Here is a 17362-nt window from a genome sequence, read left to right on the forward strand (position 1 = left end):
AGGTCCCATGGACCGGAAGTAGATGGGCGTGACTGGGCCACTCTATGAGGGCACGAGATAAGTGTGTGCACAGATGGAAGGCTGACAGGCAGGTAGGCCATCCAGTTATTTTAGCCGGGCCGGCTCAAATGATTGGTCGTGCTTTTTACAGTACTACGGTTTCCACAGATGACATTTTTTAATGGATTTTTTGTCAAAGCACTTCAGATATTCATTGCTATCGGGATGTTTAGAGCATTCCATGGAATATAACAAAAAGTGTATCTCGAGCCGGTTTCTCAAACTTACCTACCCCACCTTTAACTTATCTTATCTGGCTGTGGGTGTGCACCAGTAGGATGATTTGCACAGAGTGAGAGGTCTGATTCGGCATAGAGGATATTTGGCTGTTAGTGTGGATCAGTAAAATGATTTACAAAGAGTGAGAGGTCTGGTTCTGCATAGAGGATCTTTGGCTGTGGGTGTGCACCAGTAGGATGATTTACACAGAGTGAGAGGTCTGATTCTGCTTAGAGGATCTTTGGCTGTGCAGCAGGAAGGGTTGACGGAGTACTCTGGTCGGTATCAACGGACCCTTGATGGACAGGACGGCGGTGGTAAAGGTCGGAGCCGCGGCCAGCGCCAGTGTCTGTGCCCTGTTCGGTGGAGTGGTTCTGGCCCAGTACATCGTGGCTAAGAAGAAGCGAGCAGGCAAGAAAACCCGCATCATTGAGATGGTGAGTAAAAGAAACCCACCCACACTCGTGTTGCGGAAAGGAAGATTAGATTAGAAACAGGAAGTTGGGAGCGTGAACCTTCAAAACAAAAGCGCGCACCCCTTAAATGGATTTGAGAGTGGCGGTATCAGAATCAGAAACAGGTTTATTGCCAAGTAGATTTACACATACGAGGAATTTGTCTTTGTGTACATGGTGCATACTTAAACACAGTTAAAGAAGATATAAAAGTATGAAAAAAAAAAAAAACTGATAAAAAAGTTAAGTCATTAAGTCATAGAAAATTATATACATGAAATCTGGATATACCAACATTACTTGCAGTATACATATACAATATGTGCAGTATGGAAAGTGGATGAGCGGTAGCTCGTGTACAAATGTGCACAATATTTGGAGGGTTGTGCAACTTGTGCAGAACTGGCAATACTTAAATGAACACATTATGATAGTGATATTTATGCATGAAATAACTTTACACATTATTTGATAGATGGATAGAGTAAATAATGCACTAAATACATCATACTTAATGTTAAATGTTACCCGAAGCAACTCCTACAGGAGATGTGCCTTTATTCTGAAATCTCACTCAGAAATATGACACCGTAATGTTGGTCACTTGATAGTAGTGCATCTGCAGGACGCTGTGCGCAGGCGCGGATATTCCCAAAACGGCAGCTGTTTTGTTAGAGGTCATCACATTGCTGTTCTCCAACAGAAACAGCTCCTCTGTGTCCCAGCTGACCCTCTGTGTGTCAGTGAAGCTCTGCGAAGCGCTTCCTCTGAAACAGAACAGCACACAGTTCGCACTTCGCACTCAGTCCTGTCTCTAACCTGTCCGACAGGAAGCTGGCTGCTGCACAAATATCAACATTCCTCACAAAGTGTAGAACAGAGGAATATAGGAAAGAAAACAATATATACAATGCGCCTCTTCGTTTTTAGGCGTGTGACAGCTGTCATTTTTATACAGCAAATTATTTTGAAGATTTACTTTGAAGAACATTTTAATTGAGCATTTGCGTATGTTTTACATCAGCATATAATTCCTGCTTTATTCGTTTTTGCAAAATATCTTGTTCTAGTTCGACTTTTAAACCTGTGCAGGCAAAACAAATAACCATGTGATATAATTATAATTGTATTGTATTATTGCTTTAGAAAAACACTTATTTTTATTTCTATTTCTATCCCTCCAATACCCATTTGATGATATCCCTTATTCATCAAAACAGAAGTGGTGGAAAATAGGATTTTTGTTTTTCAAAAACATGATTTTTGATCTGCGCTGCATGGATTTAAAACTTGATTTATTTCCAGTGTATGCAGACTTTGAATGTTGCATTTACAGCAGGGCGTTAGTATATACTGTGTATCAATAGGATCTATATGATTCACCTTTGAGTTATGTCGCTCCACTTTACAGGTGCATTTAAGGATGTACGGTCTACTTACACAGACACACAATCATTCAAGCTCACCTACCTCGAAGGATTGATCTCATAGTCATCTGCCACTTTTCACTTCTCGTTATTTAAAATAAAGTGTCACAGTAGAGATGCTACATACTGATATACAACTGAACATCAGCAGGAGAGGACTCTTTAAAGTAGAGACACTACATACTGATATACACCTGAACATCAGCAGGAGAGGACTCTTTAAAGTAGAGACACTACATACTGATATACACCTGAACATCAGCAGGAGAGGACTCTTTAAAGTAGAGACACTACATACTGATATACACCTGAACATCAGCAGGAGAGGACTCTTTAAAGTAGAGACACTACATACTGATATACACCTGAACATCAGCAGGAGAGGACTCTTTAAAGTAGAGGCACTACACACTGATATACACCTGAACATCAGCAGGAGAGGACTCTTTAAAGCAGAGGCACTACATACTGATATACACCTGAACATCAGCAGGAGAGGACTCTTTAAAGTAGAGACACTACATACTGATATACACCTGAACATCAGCAGGAGAGGACTCTTTAAAGTAGAGACACTACATACTGATATACACCTGAACATCAGCAGGAGAGGACTCTTTAAAGTAGAGACACTACATACTGATATACACCTGAACATCAGCAGGAGAGAACTCTTTAAAGTAGAGACACTACATACTGATATACACCTGAACATGAGCAGGAGAGGACTCTTTAAAGTAGAGACACTACATACTGATATACACCTGAACATCAGCAGGAGAGGACTCTTTAAAGTAGAGACACTACATACTGATATACACCTGAACATGAGCAGGAGAGGACTCTTTAAAGTAGAGACACTACATCCTGATATACACCTGAACATCAGCAGTAGAGGACTCTTTAAAGTAGAGACACTACATACTGATATACACCTGAACATCAGCAGGAGAGGACTCTTTAAAGTAGAGACACTACATACTGATATACACCTGAACATCAGCAGGAGAGGACTCTTTAAAGTAGAGACACTACATACTGATATACACCTGAACATCAGCAGGAGAGGACTCTTTAAAGTAGATACACTACATACTGATATACACCTGAACATCAGCAGGAGAGGACTCTTTAAAGTAGAGACACTACATACTGATATACACCTGGACATCAGCAGGAGAGGACTCTTTAAAGTAGAGACACTACATACTGATATACAGCTGAACATCAGCAGGAGAGGACTCTTTAAAGTAGAGACACTACATCCTGATATACACCTGGACATCAGCAGGAGACGACTCTTTAAAGTAGAGACACTACATACTGATATACAGCTGAACATCAGCAGGAGAGGACTCTTTAAAGTAGAGACACTACATACTGATATACACCTGGACATCAGCAGGAGAGGACTCTTTAAAGTAGAGACACTACATACTGATATACACCTGAACATCAGCAGGAGAGGACTCTTTAAAGTATGTGTTTATTTTCAGTAAATGCTGCCAAATATTTGTGTTAATCAGATTTCATAGTGTTGTGAGAGACAAAGACAGTGCATGTAAAGAGCAATAGTTGCTAGGTTATAAACTACTGCACACCAGACCATTTGACAATAGATGTAAGAAATTATAACACTAGACGATGAGTTGAGGGATGTAGTAGCCGCCGCAGCTTCCTACTAAAACCGGTTAGCTCACTTCCTGTCCGACCTCCAGCCTGGGAGTTTGGGACCATCTGTGTTGATGTTCCCTGACACTACAGAAGCACAAACATCCGCTCCGAACCCCAGGAGTCCAAGAACCACATGACAGACACTCACCCAGGCTTTCATTTGGTGTCCTGTGTAGACATTTCACCCGCACATTCCTCTGCTGAGCCAGTTTCGTGATTCTTGTAGGCTCATAAACACCCAGCTGTGTCATTTCAGGAATACTTAGGCAGAAACGACAAAGCACATTCTTTGCTTCATTCCCGAAAGCCATTGTGGCTTCTGTTTACATCAGGTCTGCTCTTTGTTTTTAAGGGTCAAAGGATAGACGGAACAAAGGATTATTTAACCCGTAAATTATTATTTGCCGTGAAGAATGGCAAGAAAAAGAAACGAGTGCCTGTCAGAAAAGTGTAAAACATGATTTCATTGTAACAAAATGTGTTAAATCTGCAGAAATGAACACATGTACATGATATGTAATCAATACATACGATGTAGTATATCCTAAAGCCTGAACACAGAACAAGCACACTGGACGAAAAGCCTTTCACATTCCTCACATTTATTTGCGAGCTGCTCTTTCTACAAAATGCTCTTCTCGAAGGCTGAATCCTAAACCATGTATTTATTAGGGCTGTCAGTCGATTAAAATAGTTATTCGCAAATTAATCGCACATTTTTTATCTGTTCTAAATGTACTTTAGAGGGATATTCAAGTTTTGAATACTCTTATCGACATATGAGTGGACAAATATGCTTTATGCAAATGTTTGTTTATGATCATTTCTTGTGTGTGTGTGGGGGTGTGGGGGTGTGTGTGAGTGTGTGTGTGTGTGTGTGTGTGTGTGTGTGTGTGTGTGTGTGTGTGTGTGTGTGTGTGTGTGTGTGTGTGTGTGTGTGTGTGTGTGTGTGTGTGTGTGTGTGTGTGTGTGTGTGTGTGTGTGTGTGTGTGTGTGTGTGTGTGTGTGTGTGTGTGTGTGTGTGTGTGTGTGTGTGTGTGTGTGTGTGTGTGTGTGTGTGTGTGTGTGTGTGTGTGTGTGTGTGTGTGTGTGTGTGTGTGTGTGTGTGTGTGTGTGTGTGTGTGTGTGTGTGTGTGTGTGTGTGTGTGTGTGTGTGTGTGTGTGTGTGTGTGTGTGTGTGTGTGTGTCAAAGCATGAGACTTGAGTTCCCACTGTGGGTCAAAAATATCGCGCTGTGACCCCGAGGCAACTGTCCTTACTGAGTGAAGTCCAATCGTCTCCGGTGAGTCTTTCTTAAATCCTCCTTCGCTTTTTGGACTTCATGTAAGTTGTGTATTCTCGACACCGTGGTGGCTCTGGAAAGTGCAGTCGTTGGATGCGACACGAGTTATTTCACGCAGCCCCTCGTCCTCCACAATGTTCATTTGCCGGCAACCTGTAGCCACCCATTTAGCGATCTTTATTGAAAGTTTGCTGCTCGTAGCCGTGTCCAGCCGTCTCCCCCGCACACTTTCAAGTGTGGTCTGCCAAAAGCGGGCGGCAGGAGCGTGGCTGTCGGCATCAGCAGTGTGCTTGGATTGTATCGATGGTATTACTCGATGCGCTCTGAAACTACGGGGCGGCCGAGGACAAACAATGCACATGCGTTAAAATAATTAGGAACATCGCAATAGGAACAGTACAATTTAAAGCCCACACTTACACATTACAGTCCTTGGTCTAAAGCAAATTCTACTTTCTCAATTGTGCATATATCAATAGCAACCTGGGGTTCATATCTTGCTCATGTACACAGGATCCGCCAGGGATTTATCCACCGATGTATGATTAAAGGAAGACTCTAGCCGTTGTTAACAGTTATATTTTGGGCCAGATGTTCCCGTTGTCCCATAGATGCAGTTGTGTCCTACAGTTGGCCCTGGTGTATTTCAGAAGGCCTGTTTTTAACACATTGTCTCTGGTGATTTACATTCAGAGCTGTCCACTGTTTGTTTCAAGCTTGTGCAGCTTTGGTTGTTAAATGGAGGATCGGATGAGAGTGTAGTCCAGTAAGCGCTTGTTCACTTTGATCCAGACCTAGTACTTCCTGTTTAACACGGTTGTGTATCCTGTGACTATGATTAGACCGACACTAAATAACAACGTGTGATGTGATGTTCGTCATGTCTGGATCCTCACTGTGTGTTCAAAAGATACTGCCCTCAATGTGTTGCTCTTATTACTCTACCTCACTGATTGTTGTACTGATAGTCTATGGCTTTTTGTGCTACGTCCAGCCAAGATGTGTGCTGCAAACATGATTTAGTGCCTGTTAGTTGAAGATGAAACTATGTGAAACTATGTGTGAAACTATGTGTAAGATGAAACTACTATCTCATCTTATAGACCTCTGGAGGGCAGAACAGAGCCACACTTGAACCTCAAGGCTGCGGTTTCTTCTGGGAAATAACAACCAGGAGAGAAATCAGCCCTCCTGGATGTATATGTATGGAAAGGGGCAAATACAATGAGACCAAGGCAACATACACAGACTTTGCAGTACTTTATTCAGTATATCCAGTATACAGTGGTTTCTTTAATTTGATCACCAGGAGGCCCGTTTACATACTGGGTTTATTTCCCATGTTTCAAAACGAATGCTTTCTCGAGAATCACTAAAGCAATGAGGATCCGTTTTTGACCAGGATTATATTAGAGGTGATCTGTAGCAAAGTGCCAATGACTTACCAAGCCTTTCAGCAACTAGACACCACAGTCTCTATAATGCCTAGTGCTGGAAGCATCACTGTAGCTCTGTGGGACTTCTGACCTTCCTGCAAAGAGGAAACATCTCCTTGGCAAGCTAACCCTAACCCGTGGAAATGTGAAGCTATGAAAACATTGTTGATGACTTGTTTTCCTTGATCGTTCACAAGTAGAGATGTCCCGATCCGATCACGTGATCGGGGATCGGAGCCGATCACGTGATTTTCAAAAGATCGGAATCGGCAGAAAAAAATCGGGGATCAGGAATTTATTTTTTATTTTTTTATATATATATACATTTTTTTATTATTATTTAATGTTACAAAACAAAAATGACCATGTTCACGTCTTAAAGTCATCCTGAGGACTTAGTTTTGGTTTAAAATTACACAACATCATGTATGTGTTGCTTTCTTTGGGCTTGTTCAGACCTGGTTGCTTATTTCTCTGAAAGCTGGCAACAGAGTGGGCGCAGTGTCTAATAGTAGCAGTAAGCTAACGAGAGGCTACGTTCAGCTGGTGACTCGGGAGTCGGGACAGAGAAAATGTCAGGAGTTTGGAAGTATTATAAAATTGAAAGTGAAGGCAGTGTAACAGCCAGATGCAATGTTTGCAAGGCAGAGGTTCCGCGTGGTGGAAAGAACAGAGCTGCGTTCAACACGACCAATCTAATACGCTACCTGAGAAACAAACGCCACCAACAACACGACGAGTACACAGCGGCCACTCAGGTGACGGCACTGAAACAACCGACACTTTCAGAGACTTTTAGGAAAGAGAAACTGCCCCAGAACAGTGAACAGGCCAAAAAACAGCCAAGATAGCTGAATTCATCGCGTTGGATGATCAGCCGTTATCTGTTACCTTTTTTTTTCTCTTAATGCATTGCATAAAGATCGGATCGGGAAAAATCGGTATCGGCAGATTGTCAAAATCAAATGATCGGAATCAGATCGGGAGCAAAAAAAGGTGATCGGGACATCCCTATTCACAAGGTATTTATTTGGTTAGGGTTTGGCAATCATTCAGTATTATTAGCCACTTTATTTTGACACAATTCTAATATCAATTGTACGATTTACACTGTCCCTTCTTCGCAATTAAGTCCAATTTTAATAAAAGCCCTCACAGCAAGATATCTTGAATGTGAACATACATATCCTTTTTATTATAGGATTTTGTTAGTCTTCCAATCAGTCTAATCTATCAGTAGTGTGGGAGTTCTGTTGATTCAACAAGAGAAAGGAACTCCATTTGAACTTGGGTTGGGCCCATCCCCCTCTTACAGCGGCCATGCTGCTTTATCAGTAGCAACAGATGGCGATATCCATAAGAACCCGAGCAGTTCTCGGGTGGGGTCACAGAACACTGATAAAGGGCCTTGTTACAGAAGCAGGCCCTTACTACATTAATTACACCCAGACATGTCTTAACATCACACCAGGTTCACATCATTAAGAATGGATTAATGTCTGGTTTCAGCTTGGAGGATTCATGTACTTGTGGGAGTGCCAACATTCAGTTTTGACAGGTGTTGAGGTATTGGATTTGCAATAAGGTATTTAAACAGTCTTGTTAAGAGGTAGAGTTTCTCTAAGTGGCTGATAGAAAAACGTCCCCCCATCTAAACTGAAGAAGAGTACATTTATTATCAGACCTCGTGCTCAGTAATGAACCGTCATGAGGATGTAATTTAGTTTGTGTAATCGGTATAATTAGTAGTGTAGTGGAAGTTGTGGTCGGTAAGTGTTTTCTAGAACTGCAAGAAAAGTGTCCGTGAGAAGAGGAACAAACTGACTTGAGGTCACTAGGTCTCAGAGAAATCCCCTTTAGAGTAGATGTGTTGGGATTTACATGACTTCTCGTCACCACCGCTAAGCTAAAGGTGGCTAATGTTGGGCTATAAAGGAACTACAGCACGGTCACATGACTTCCCGTCTCCACCGCTAAGCTAAAGGTGGCTAATGTTGGGCTATAAAGGAACTACAGCACGGTCACATGACTTCACGTCACCACCGCTAAGCTAAAGGTGGCTAATATTGGGCTATAAAGGAACTACAGCACGGTCACATGACTTTGCATCACCACCGCTAAGCTAAAGGTGGCTAATGTTGGGCTATAAAGGAACTACAGCACGGTCACATGACTTCACGTCACCACCGCTAAGCTAAAGGTGGCTAACGTTGGGCTATAAAGGAACTCCAGCACAGTCACATGACTTCACGTCACCACCGCCAAGCTAAAGGTGGATAACGTTGGGCTATAAAGGAACTCCAGCACAGTCACATGACTTCACGTCACCACCGCCAAGCTTATATTGGGCAATAAAGGAACTACAGCATGGTCACATGACTTCACGTCACCACCGCACCACACACCTTTATTCAGGCATCTACGTGCCAAAATGCTGACTTATTTCCAGGTTTTAGGACTCATTCCTGCATGGTGTTGTTAGCAGAAGATGCAGTCCTATCAGTATGAGCAGAATTATTGGTCAGAGGTGTATCCTTTTAATGAACAGTGCTGGGATCAGTCATCTCTCAGGTGGTTTTCTCAGGTGAGAAGAGAATTACAGCTCGTGAACTGTCCGCTGTCAGTTTAACACTCATACCTCATTCACACCAACGCAACTCCGGTTCAAGCTCCGTGCTTGAGCTTTTCAGGTTCAGAACCGGTTCTTCGGTTTAGCTCCGGCTCTTTTCACACCGCCCAGAGTCCGACTGGTGCGGCGTCATTGCGTCATTGTTTGCGTCATTACGTAACCGTTTGCGTGCCTGCTTCATAAAGCCAAACCGCGCTGAAACCCCTCACAGCTGACACCGACAACAACAACAACAATGGCCGCTTTTTTTTGGTGCTTGAAACGAACCGGATTCCTGAGCTAAGAGGGAGCTCCGCTGCGGTGTGAACAGGAAAACCCGGTGCTTTTCAAGCTCCAGCTCCGAACCGGCCCCGAAACACCGTTGGTGTGAATGAGGTATCAGAGGGGCTCTGCACTTTGTCATTAATGATCTTTGACCCCAACAATCAGTTACCTTTGCTCCGGTTTGTGTAGATCAGGTGGGATTTCAGAGGAATGCACATTGACCGCTGTTAGAAAAAAGTCTATAGGACTGATAACAGGCATTTTCTGTGAGGCTTTTCTGCAGCATGCAAGGTAGTATTCAAAGAAGAACAAAGCTTCAAAACACATCTGACATTTCTACCAAACAACCTTTAGATCCTCACTCCTCACCATCAGGGTTTGGGTGGGGACAGGATCGAATGACCTGACCCGATCAGATTATATAATGCTTTTGTTTGTACAAGACAACACTGCATGACTAATGAGAGGTCAAGGTTCATATTTAAAACACACATTTGTGTTGAAGTCTGTGATGCAGAGATGTGATTCTTTGACATAAAAGTCCCCACTATTTTTTTTCCAGTACATTTTGTGTGGGATACTGTCCAAGTTTTCCTCTCTTATTCACCACTTTAATCTCTTGAGTATTTTACCAAACACCTGTTACCCCACTAATAATTATCCAAGCCGTTTGTGTCCAAGTGATCAGAAACCACGACAACAGTATTTGCTGCACTTTTTGTTCTTGGCTGTTCGGTGACGCAGATTTCTACTCGTACTTGGTTTCGTGCACAGCAATGTTATGGCCTTTGGTGTAGAGCAATCATCTGCTCAGAGTTACACTTTTTCTAAGCTTGGGGAGGATTGTATTTGGACAGAAAAATACCGGGAGAATTCCTCACAGCAACAACAACAACAACAACAACAACAACAACAACACACTCCCTTTTGCTCTCCTTTTAAATCCGGTAGAGTTCTTCTGCAAGTCCAGTCAACACCATGGGCGTGTATACGGTTAACCTAGTTATTTGGAAGTCATAGTATGCAAGGCAGTTGAGGACGAGGTCGTCTCGTGTTCCTGTCTCCGATGTCGTGTGTGTGTGTGTGTGTGTGTGTGTGTGTGTGTGTGGCCTGACGTTGAACTTTGACCCTCGTGACCTTCCATGCGCTGTCAAGCTATGTTCTGCTTGTGTTTGGGGGGGGGGGTTGTTGTGTGTTACAATGTGTTTGCTCAGCAGCTAGTCCTCCTTCTGATTGATTTTAAAGGTCTCTTTTCCAAGGGGTCAGAGGTCACATAGCTGGTACAAGGGTACCAATTTTGTGTGTGTGTGTGTGTTGTGTGTGTGTGTGTGTGTGTGTGTGTGTGTGTGTGTGTTGTAAACATTTTTCGAAAAAATATGTATCTTCAAATAATCTTCATAACTAAATATGTAGAATACCAGTTTTAAGCCGGGACTTCCTGCGATTTTGAATATCACTCTAGTACATGTTGAGATAAAAATAAATCGATATATTGTGCAGCCCTTGTTTGTGATGTGGGTGTGTTTCTCACCGCAAAGGGGGAGGGGTTACGTTGTCTAAAATATTTCCACAACGCCCCCCCTGCTGCCAGTTGTTGCAGATATAAAAGCCCTCTGCGGCAACAAAATCTTTTCCTCACTCCTGTTTCAGCTGACACAACAAACCTGCGGTACGTAGCTAAGTAGTGTGTGTGTGTAGCTATATGTGTGTCTTTGTATATGTGGTAGTGTTAACTGTTTATAGTCCAGGCTGTAGCAATTTTTTGTTTAACATTACAAAACAATCTATATATTCTTGCAATAAAAGGTAAATTATTTTTCTCCGGTTGCTGATGCTCTGACCTTTGACCTCAGTATTTCCTGCCTGTAATGTTAATCCAGATATTGAGGCTTTTTTTTTACCCGCTTACTTCTGGTAGATTGTAATAATAAAACCCGCTCAAGTGTTTTGAATTTTGCTAAATAAAATAAGGCTCTAGACTGAGCTGCAGCACATCTGGCTGCATCACATTCAGAGTTTCGACATGTGTTTTTAATTGAAGCAGTATTTTAAAGATTAAAGTTCACTGAACGATTCTGAATTAATATATAAATGCGATAAATTTGACTGATACTGCAATTAGATTTTCAATATAGAGGATTAATGTCATTTGATATGCTTTTACAAGGGTCTGTACCAAACTGAAGAATATGATGTGTTGGCAAGGACATATCGGCAGCTCCTCAATATTTAATTTTAATTGTTTTATCTGATACATATTTGTTTTTTTTAAATATCCTCATGTATTTTGAACACTCCCGTTTGTCATATTGCGATAAAATACAATTTGAATAATTGTCCTGCCCTAATTCTGCTATCATCAGATGATCACACTGTAAAACACACGCTGCTACCTTAATCATACTGAAATATAATGTACAACTACAGGCGTCAATGTGTGTTTTCTCAAAGGAAATACTGCAAAACAATCGAGAATCGGAGAGTGACGCACTTCTTCTTTGAGTACAAACCTTTACTCAGCAGATATTAGGTGTTGGCTCTTTGCAATATTACACAAGTGTGTGTTATTCTTATTAGAGAGTTGTCTGGAAAGAAGATTTATTTTTAGTTTCTGTTCTAGGTGTTATGTTTCTGATGCTGATTATATAAGTAGGTGGAAGTGGGGACATTGCTGTGTGTTTTAGTCCTTATGTTATTTGCCTTTCATCAGCACAGTGTGTAACACTCAACTGTCAACGTTGTTACATCAGAAAGAGCTTTAAAGGGGATGTTCAGAGGCCTGTACTACGAAGCTGGTTCAACCTAACCTAACCAACAGTCAGAAGTGCTGAAAGAAGACTTTAAATGTCTGTTGGAAACTGCCAGCTCTCTAAATGCAGAGGTGTTCATCAGTGGCCCTCTACCGCCAGTCAGAAGAGGAGTGGAGAGATTCAGCAGATTGTTTTTCACTGAACACCTGGCTTTCAACTGTCTGTACCGACCATTCTGTCCATTTCATTGACAATTTTAACTTTTTCTGGGATCGGAGACATCTTTTCAAGGCAAATGGAGTTTGCCTGAACAAGTCAGGAGTGAAATTCAGGAGGGAATTTGTTTATCTCGAACATATTCAACTGCCTGCGTCATCAATCTGTTCCCTCTGCCAAGGACAAGCGGCAAGAGGAATCAAAACGGGAGAAAGACACATCGCGCAGAAAACCCTGAAGAATGATCACTGCACCCGCCTGAGGAATGTTCTGATTATGGGAGACCTATGAGACACACGGAGGAGTCCCCCCCTGTCAATGCCTTTGAGGATACTCCTTTCACCCTTGTCTACCCTCCTGGAGATCGCTGAACACACAAAGGAGATACAGAGGGTTGGCACCGATTCCTTCGTGGAGTTCAAAGACCAAACTAAGACGATACGCAGGGTTGGCAGCATGTCCTTTACCCCCGCTCCTCAACGACGCCCACCAAAATCACTGCGGAGACGCGCACCATCTCCCCCGTCTCCGTCACCGTGCCTACGTCAACCACCTCCCCCCCTGGCAGCATGTCCTCTACCCCCGCACCATCTCCCCCGTCTCCGTCACCGTGCCGACATCAACCACCTCCCCCCCTGGCAGCATGTCCTCTACCCCCGCTCCATCTCCCCCGTCTCCATCACCGTGCCTACGTCAACCACCTCCCCTCCCTTCAAGAAAGCATCTGCAGTCTCCGAAGCCTGATAAGGATGTGTGTGTAAAAACAAAACAAACTCTCACTGATATGTGCTGGGTCCTGCCTCAAGGGCGTATGGCACTCTCAACTCTTTCCAGGACATGCCCGGGCCCTGCCTGCCAGTAGCTTTGCCGATATCTGTGTTGATAGGTAACAGATTAAGAGCGGTGAATGATCTTAGAAACAGGAAGCGCTCAAACGTTTGTGAGTTTATCTAATTTAGCAGTGATTCCATGTCAGCCACAGCTTGTTACAAAAAACATGACTGATAGTGTGTTTAACGAACTTAAACTAGCTTTATTAAATGTCAAATCTTTGGCAGGAAAAACATTTTTAATCAATGATTTTATCACTGAGCACAATCTCGATTTTATGTTTTTAACAGAAACTTGGATTGAACAAAATAACAGTGCAGCTGTTCTTATCGAATCAACCACTCCCAACTTTAGTTTTATGAGTCAGGAAAGAATGCATAAGAAAGGAGGTGGAGTTGCTATTCTGTTCAATGATTCCCTTCAATGCAGGAAGACAGCGTATGGAAACTTTGATTCTTTTGAATATGTGGCCCTTCAGCTGAAATGCTCCTCTCGAGCTCTGTTCCTAAATATCTATAGACCACCCAAATACTGTGCAAGCTTTTTGATGACTTTACTGAACTGCTGTCTATAGTGTGTATGTTGACATCCCCCAGGACAGAGGGGCTAAAGAACTGTTTTGTGTTCTTGATAGCTATGGACTGACTCAGCATGTGACGGAGCCCACGCACAATAAGGGGCACACTCTGGACTTAATTATCTCAAAGGGTCTGAATATCTCTAAGGTTGTGGTGACTGATGTTGCGCTCTCTGACCATTCCTGTGTTTTCTTTGAGAGCTCTATTTCGTTTCACAAAATTTTTCAAAAAGAGGTAACCACAAAGCGATATTTAACTGAAAATACTAGGGAAATGTTTACTCAGAATTTTTCTTCCACACTTGCCCCTGCTAGCATCTCAGTAAATGAGCTAGTAGATCATTTTAATTCAAAAATTAAAAATGTTATAGATGCCATTGCTCCAACTAAGGTAAAGGAAGTGTCTGGCAAGAAAATATCTCCATGGAGAAAGGACATGACCGTGAAAACAGAAAAAAGAGAATGTCGAAAAGCTGAACGCAGGTCGCGAAAAACAAATCCCCAGGTTCACTTTGAAATCTATAAAGAGAGACTTGGTCTTTATAATTTGGAATTGAAAAAACGCACAACAATCGTTCTTCTCTGACATCATTAACAACGCACGTGCCTTGTTTGCTACCGTCGACAGACTAACTAACCCCCCAGTAGGGGTGTTGAAAATAATCGTTTCTACGATGCATTGCGATGAGGACGTGGACGATTCGGTCTCGATGCAGTGACGGAAGATAATCGGTTATAGAGTAGTAACGTTGCTTCCTGATTTTCCGGCCGCGGCTTTACTATAACGTTTTTTCTGTCACTTTAATATCAAATCGGTCGGTGACGCAGAGATCAGGGAACACACGTGACAGCGGCACAGCAACACGGAGCAGTCTGCTTTATCCACCAACACAAGAACACCAGTCCAGAACCAACAGCAGAAGGTTACCCGCTCTGAATCACTCCGTGTCGCTGCGGCTCAGAGACACAGGGTCCCTGTGTCTCTGAGCCGCAGCGACACGGAATGTGACAGGGATTTATGTTTTTCAAAAATAATCGCGTTACAATCATGTCAGGTTTTTGGTGGATTTAATTAAGTCTTGGATTGCAGAGTGTGAATGTCCTTTAGCAATTTTCAGACGATATATACGTGTGTAAAGTTTGTGAAGACAGGAGGAGAAAAGCTTCCGCGATCACCGTCTCCTCTCCGTTCCTCCAAGCCCCGCCCCCTCCCTGAAAATAATGAGTGACATGCTGATCGTGACCCGATAGAAACTTTATTATTCACTTAATCACTGAGATATAATGAAGCTAACTTAATCTCATACATTCATGGGATTTATGTAACAGTAAGACAGAGAATGTAAGTTGTTTTTATAATGCTGTTGTAAATACTCCTGTTGTCTGCTGTGTTCAGACTCAAGTCCTGTGTGTGATGCCACATTCAGGACATTCAGTATCCTTTTTTAACAGAAGACCGTGGCTAGAAGCTGCAGCTAGACTGCAGAAGCATTAGCTTTCTGTTTTTGAGGATGGAACAACTTCACACGGAGGCTAGACCTATACAATTCATTTATTTTGGTTTATAAATGAATGTCAAGACATTTATGTTATTGATTTCTGAAGCACTTTCTAAATAATAAAAAGAGAGTTCATATGTATTTACTGCATGTATGCATTGATGAAAAATAAGCCATGTGCAGTAATATAGAAAATTGAGGATGCAACGCATTGGTATGAATCGTGATGCACCGTGATGCACCGGGATATCGAACCGAATCGAATCGTTGACAGGATAATCGTAATCGAATCGTGAGACCAGTGAAGATGCACAGCCCTACCCCCCAGTGTCAGTAGCCTCTGAATTTCTATCCACCAGGGCGTGCAATGATTTTGCCTCCTTCTTCACTTACAAAATTCAGAAAATCAGACAAGCAGTCACTGCCTCTGCATCAGGAACAGCAAATGTGTTGTCTCTGTTTCCACTTAACATCAATTCAGACATCATGACACAATTCCATCAGATTCATGATAAAACCCTAGAGGACATTATACAACTTCTGAAATCCTCCTCCTGCTGCCTTGATATTATTCCAACAGGATTTTTCAAAGATGTTTTGCCTTGCATGGCCTCAGATCTACTTCATATAGTAAACACATCTCTTCACTCAGGTATTTTTTCACAGGCCCTGAAAACTGCAGTCATTAAACCGCTCTTAAAAAAGAATAATCTAGATGCTTCAGTAATGAATAATTACAGGCCCATATCAAACCTGCCATTTCTAGGTAAGATCATTGAAAAAGTTGTTTTTCAACAGTTGAGTAATTTCTTGCATTTAAATAACTGTTTCGATGTGTTCCAGTCAGGCTTTCGTCCAAACCACAGCACTGAGACTGCTCTTGTAAAGGTCTTTAATGACATCCACTTAAACACAGACAGTGGCAGAACTTCAGTGTTAGTATTATTAGATCTCAGTGCTGCGTTTGACACTGTTGACCACAGCATATTACTCGACCGACTGGAAAACTGGGTGGGACTTTCGGAAACAGTTCTAAATTGGTTTGAATCCTACTTAAAGGACAGAAACAACTTTGTTTCTATAGGTAAATACACATCTGAGTTGACAAATATGACATGTGGGGTTCCTCAAGGCTCCATCTTGGGACCTCTTCTCTTCAACATCTACATGCTACCACTGGCTCAGATAATGAAAAACAACAAAATAAGTTACCATAGCTATGCAGATGACACACAAATCTACGTAACCATTTCACCAGGAGACTATGCTCCAATTCAAACACTGAGTAAGTGCACTGAACAAATCAATGACTGGATGTGTCAGAACTTTTTCCAATTAAACAAAGATAAAACTGAGGTAATGGTTTTTGGAGCCAAGGCAGAACGTATACAAGTTAGCGCTGAGCTTCAGTCTGCAATGTTCAAACCAACAGATAAAGCCAGAAATCTAGGTGTAGTCATGGACTCTGACCTGAGTTTCAACAGTCACATTAAAACAGTTACTAAATCAGCCTACTATCACCTAAAGAACATATCTAGGATTAAAAGACTAATGTCACAGCAGGATTTGGAAAAGCTTGTCCATGCTTTTATCTTCAGGAGACTGGACTACTGCAATGGTGTCTTCACAGGTCTCACTAAAAAATCTATTAGGAAGCTGCAGCTGATTCAGAACGCCGCTGCTCGAGTCCTCACTAACACTAAGAAAGTGGATCACATGACTCCAGTTCGGAAGTCTTTACACTGGCTTCCTGTGTGTCAAAGAATAGATTTCAAAATACTGCTGCTGGTTTATAAAGCACTGAATGGTTTAGGCCCAAAATACATTTCTGACCTCCTGCTAAACTATGAACCATCCAGATCTCTTAGGTCTTCAGGGACTGGTCAGCTTTCTGTCCCCAGAGTCAGAACTAAACATGGAGAAGCAGCGTTCAGTTATTATGCTCCAAATATCTGGAACAAACTCCCAGAAACCTGCAGGTCCGCTGCAACTCTGACTACTTTTAAATCCAGGCTGAAGACTTTTCTTTTTGTCGCTGCTTTT

At 42.2% G+C, this 17362-nt stretch overlaps 1 protein-coding gene across 2 annotated transcripts in view; it reads left to right on the plus strand.

Annotated features, from left to right (window-relative positions):
• The first annotated feature begins 488 nt into the window (after positions 1–488).
• Positions 489–17362, plus strand: part of nt5c3a (5'-nucleotidase, cytosolic IIIA) — a 31018-nt gene continuing 14144 nt past the window's right edge. The window contains exon 1 of one of the 2 annotated variants that reach the window (XM_034102297.2): positions 489–716. In XM_034102297.2, coding sequence (XP_033958188.2) covers positions 579–716 — 138 coding nt within the window. In that variant the 5' untranslated portion in view covers positions 489–578. Of the gene's footprint in view, positions 717–11032; positions 11116–17362 lie in introns of those variants that run through there. The other variant, XM_034102298.2, reaches the window with a different exon arrangement.

The sequence above is a fragment of the Pseudochaenichthys georgianus genome, chromosome 16 (genome assembly GCF_902827115.2).
Source record: "Pseudochaenichthys georgianus chromosome 16, fPseGeo1.2, whole genome shotgun sequence".
Classification (NCBI taxonomy): domain Eukaryota; kingdom Metazoa; phylum Chordata; class Actinopteri; order Perciformes; family Channichthyidae; genus Pseudochaenichthys; species Pseudochaenichthys georgianus.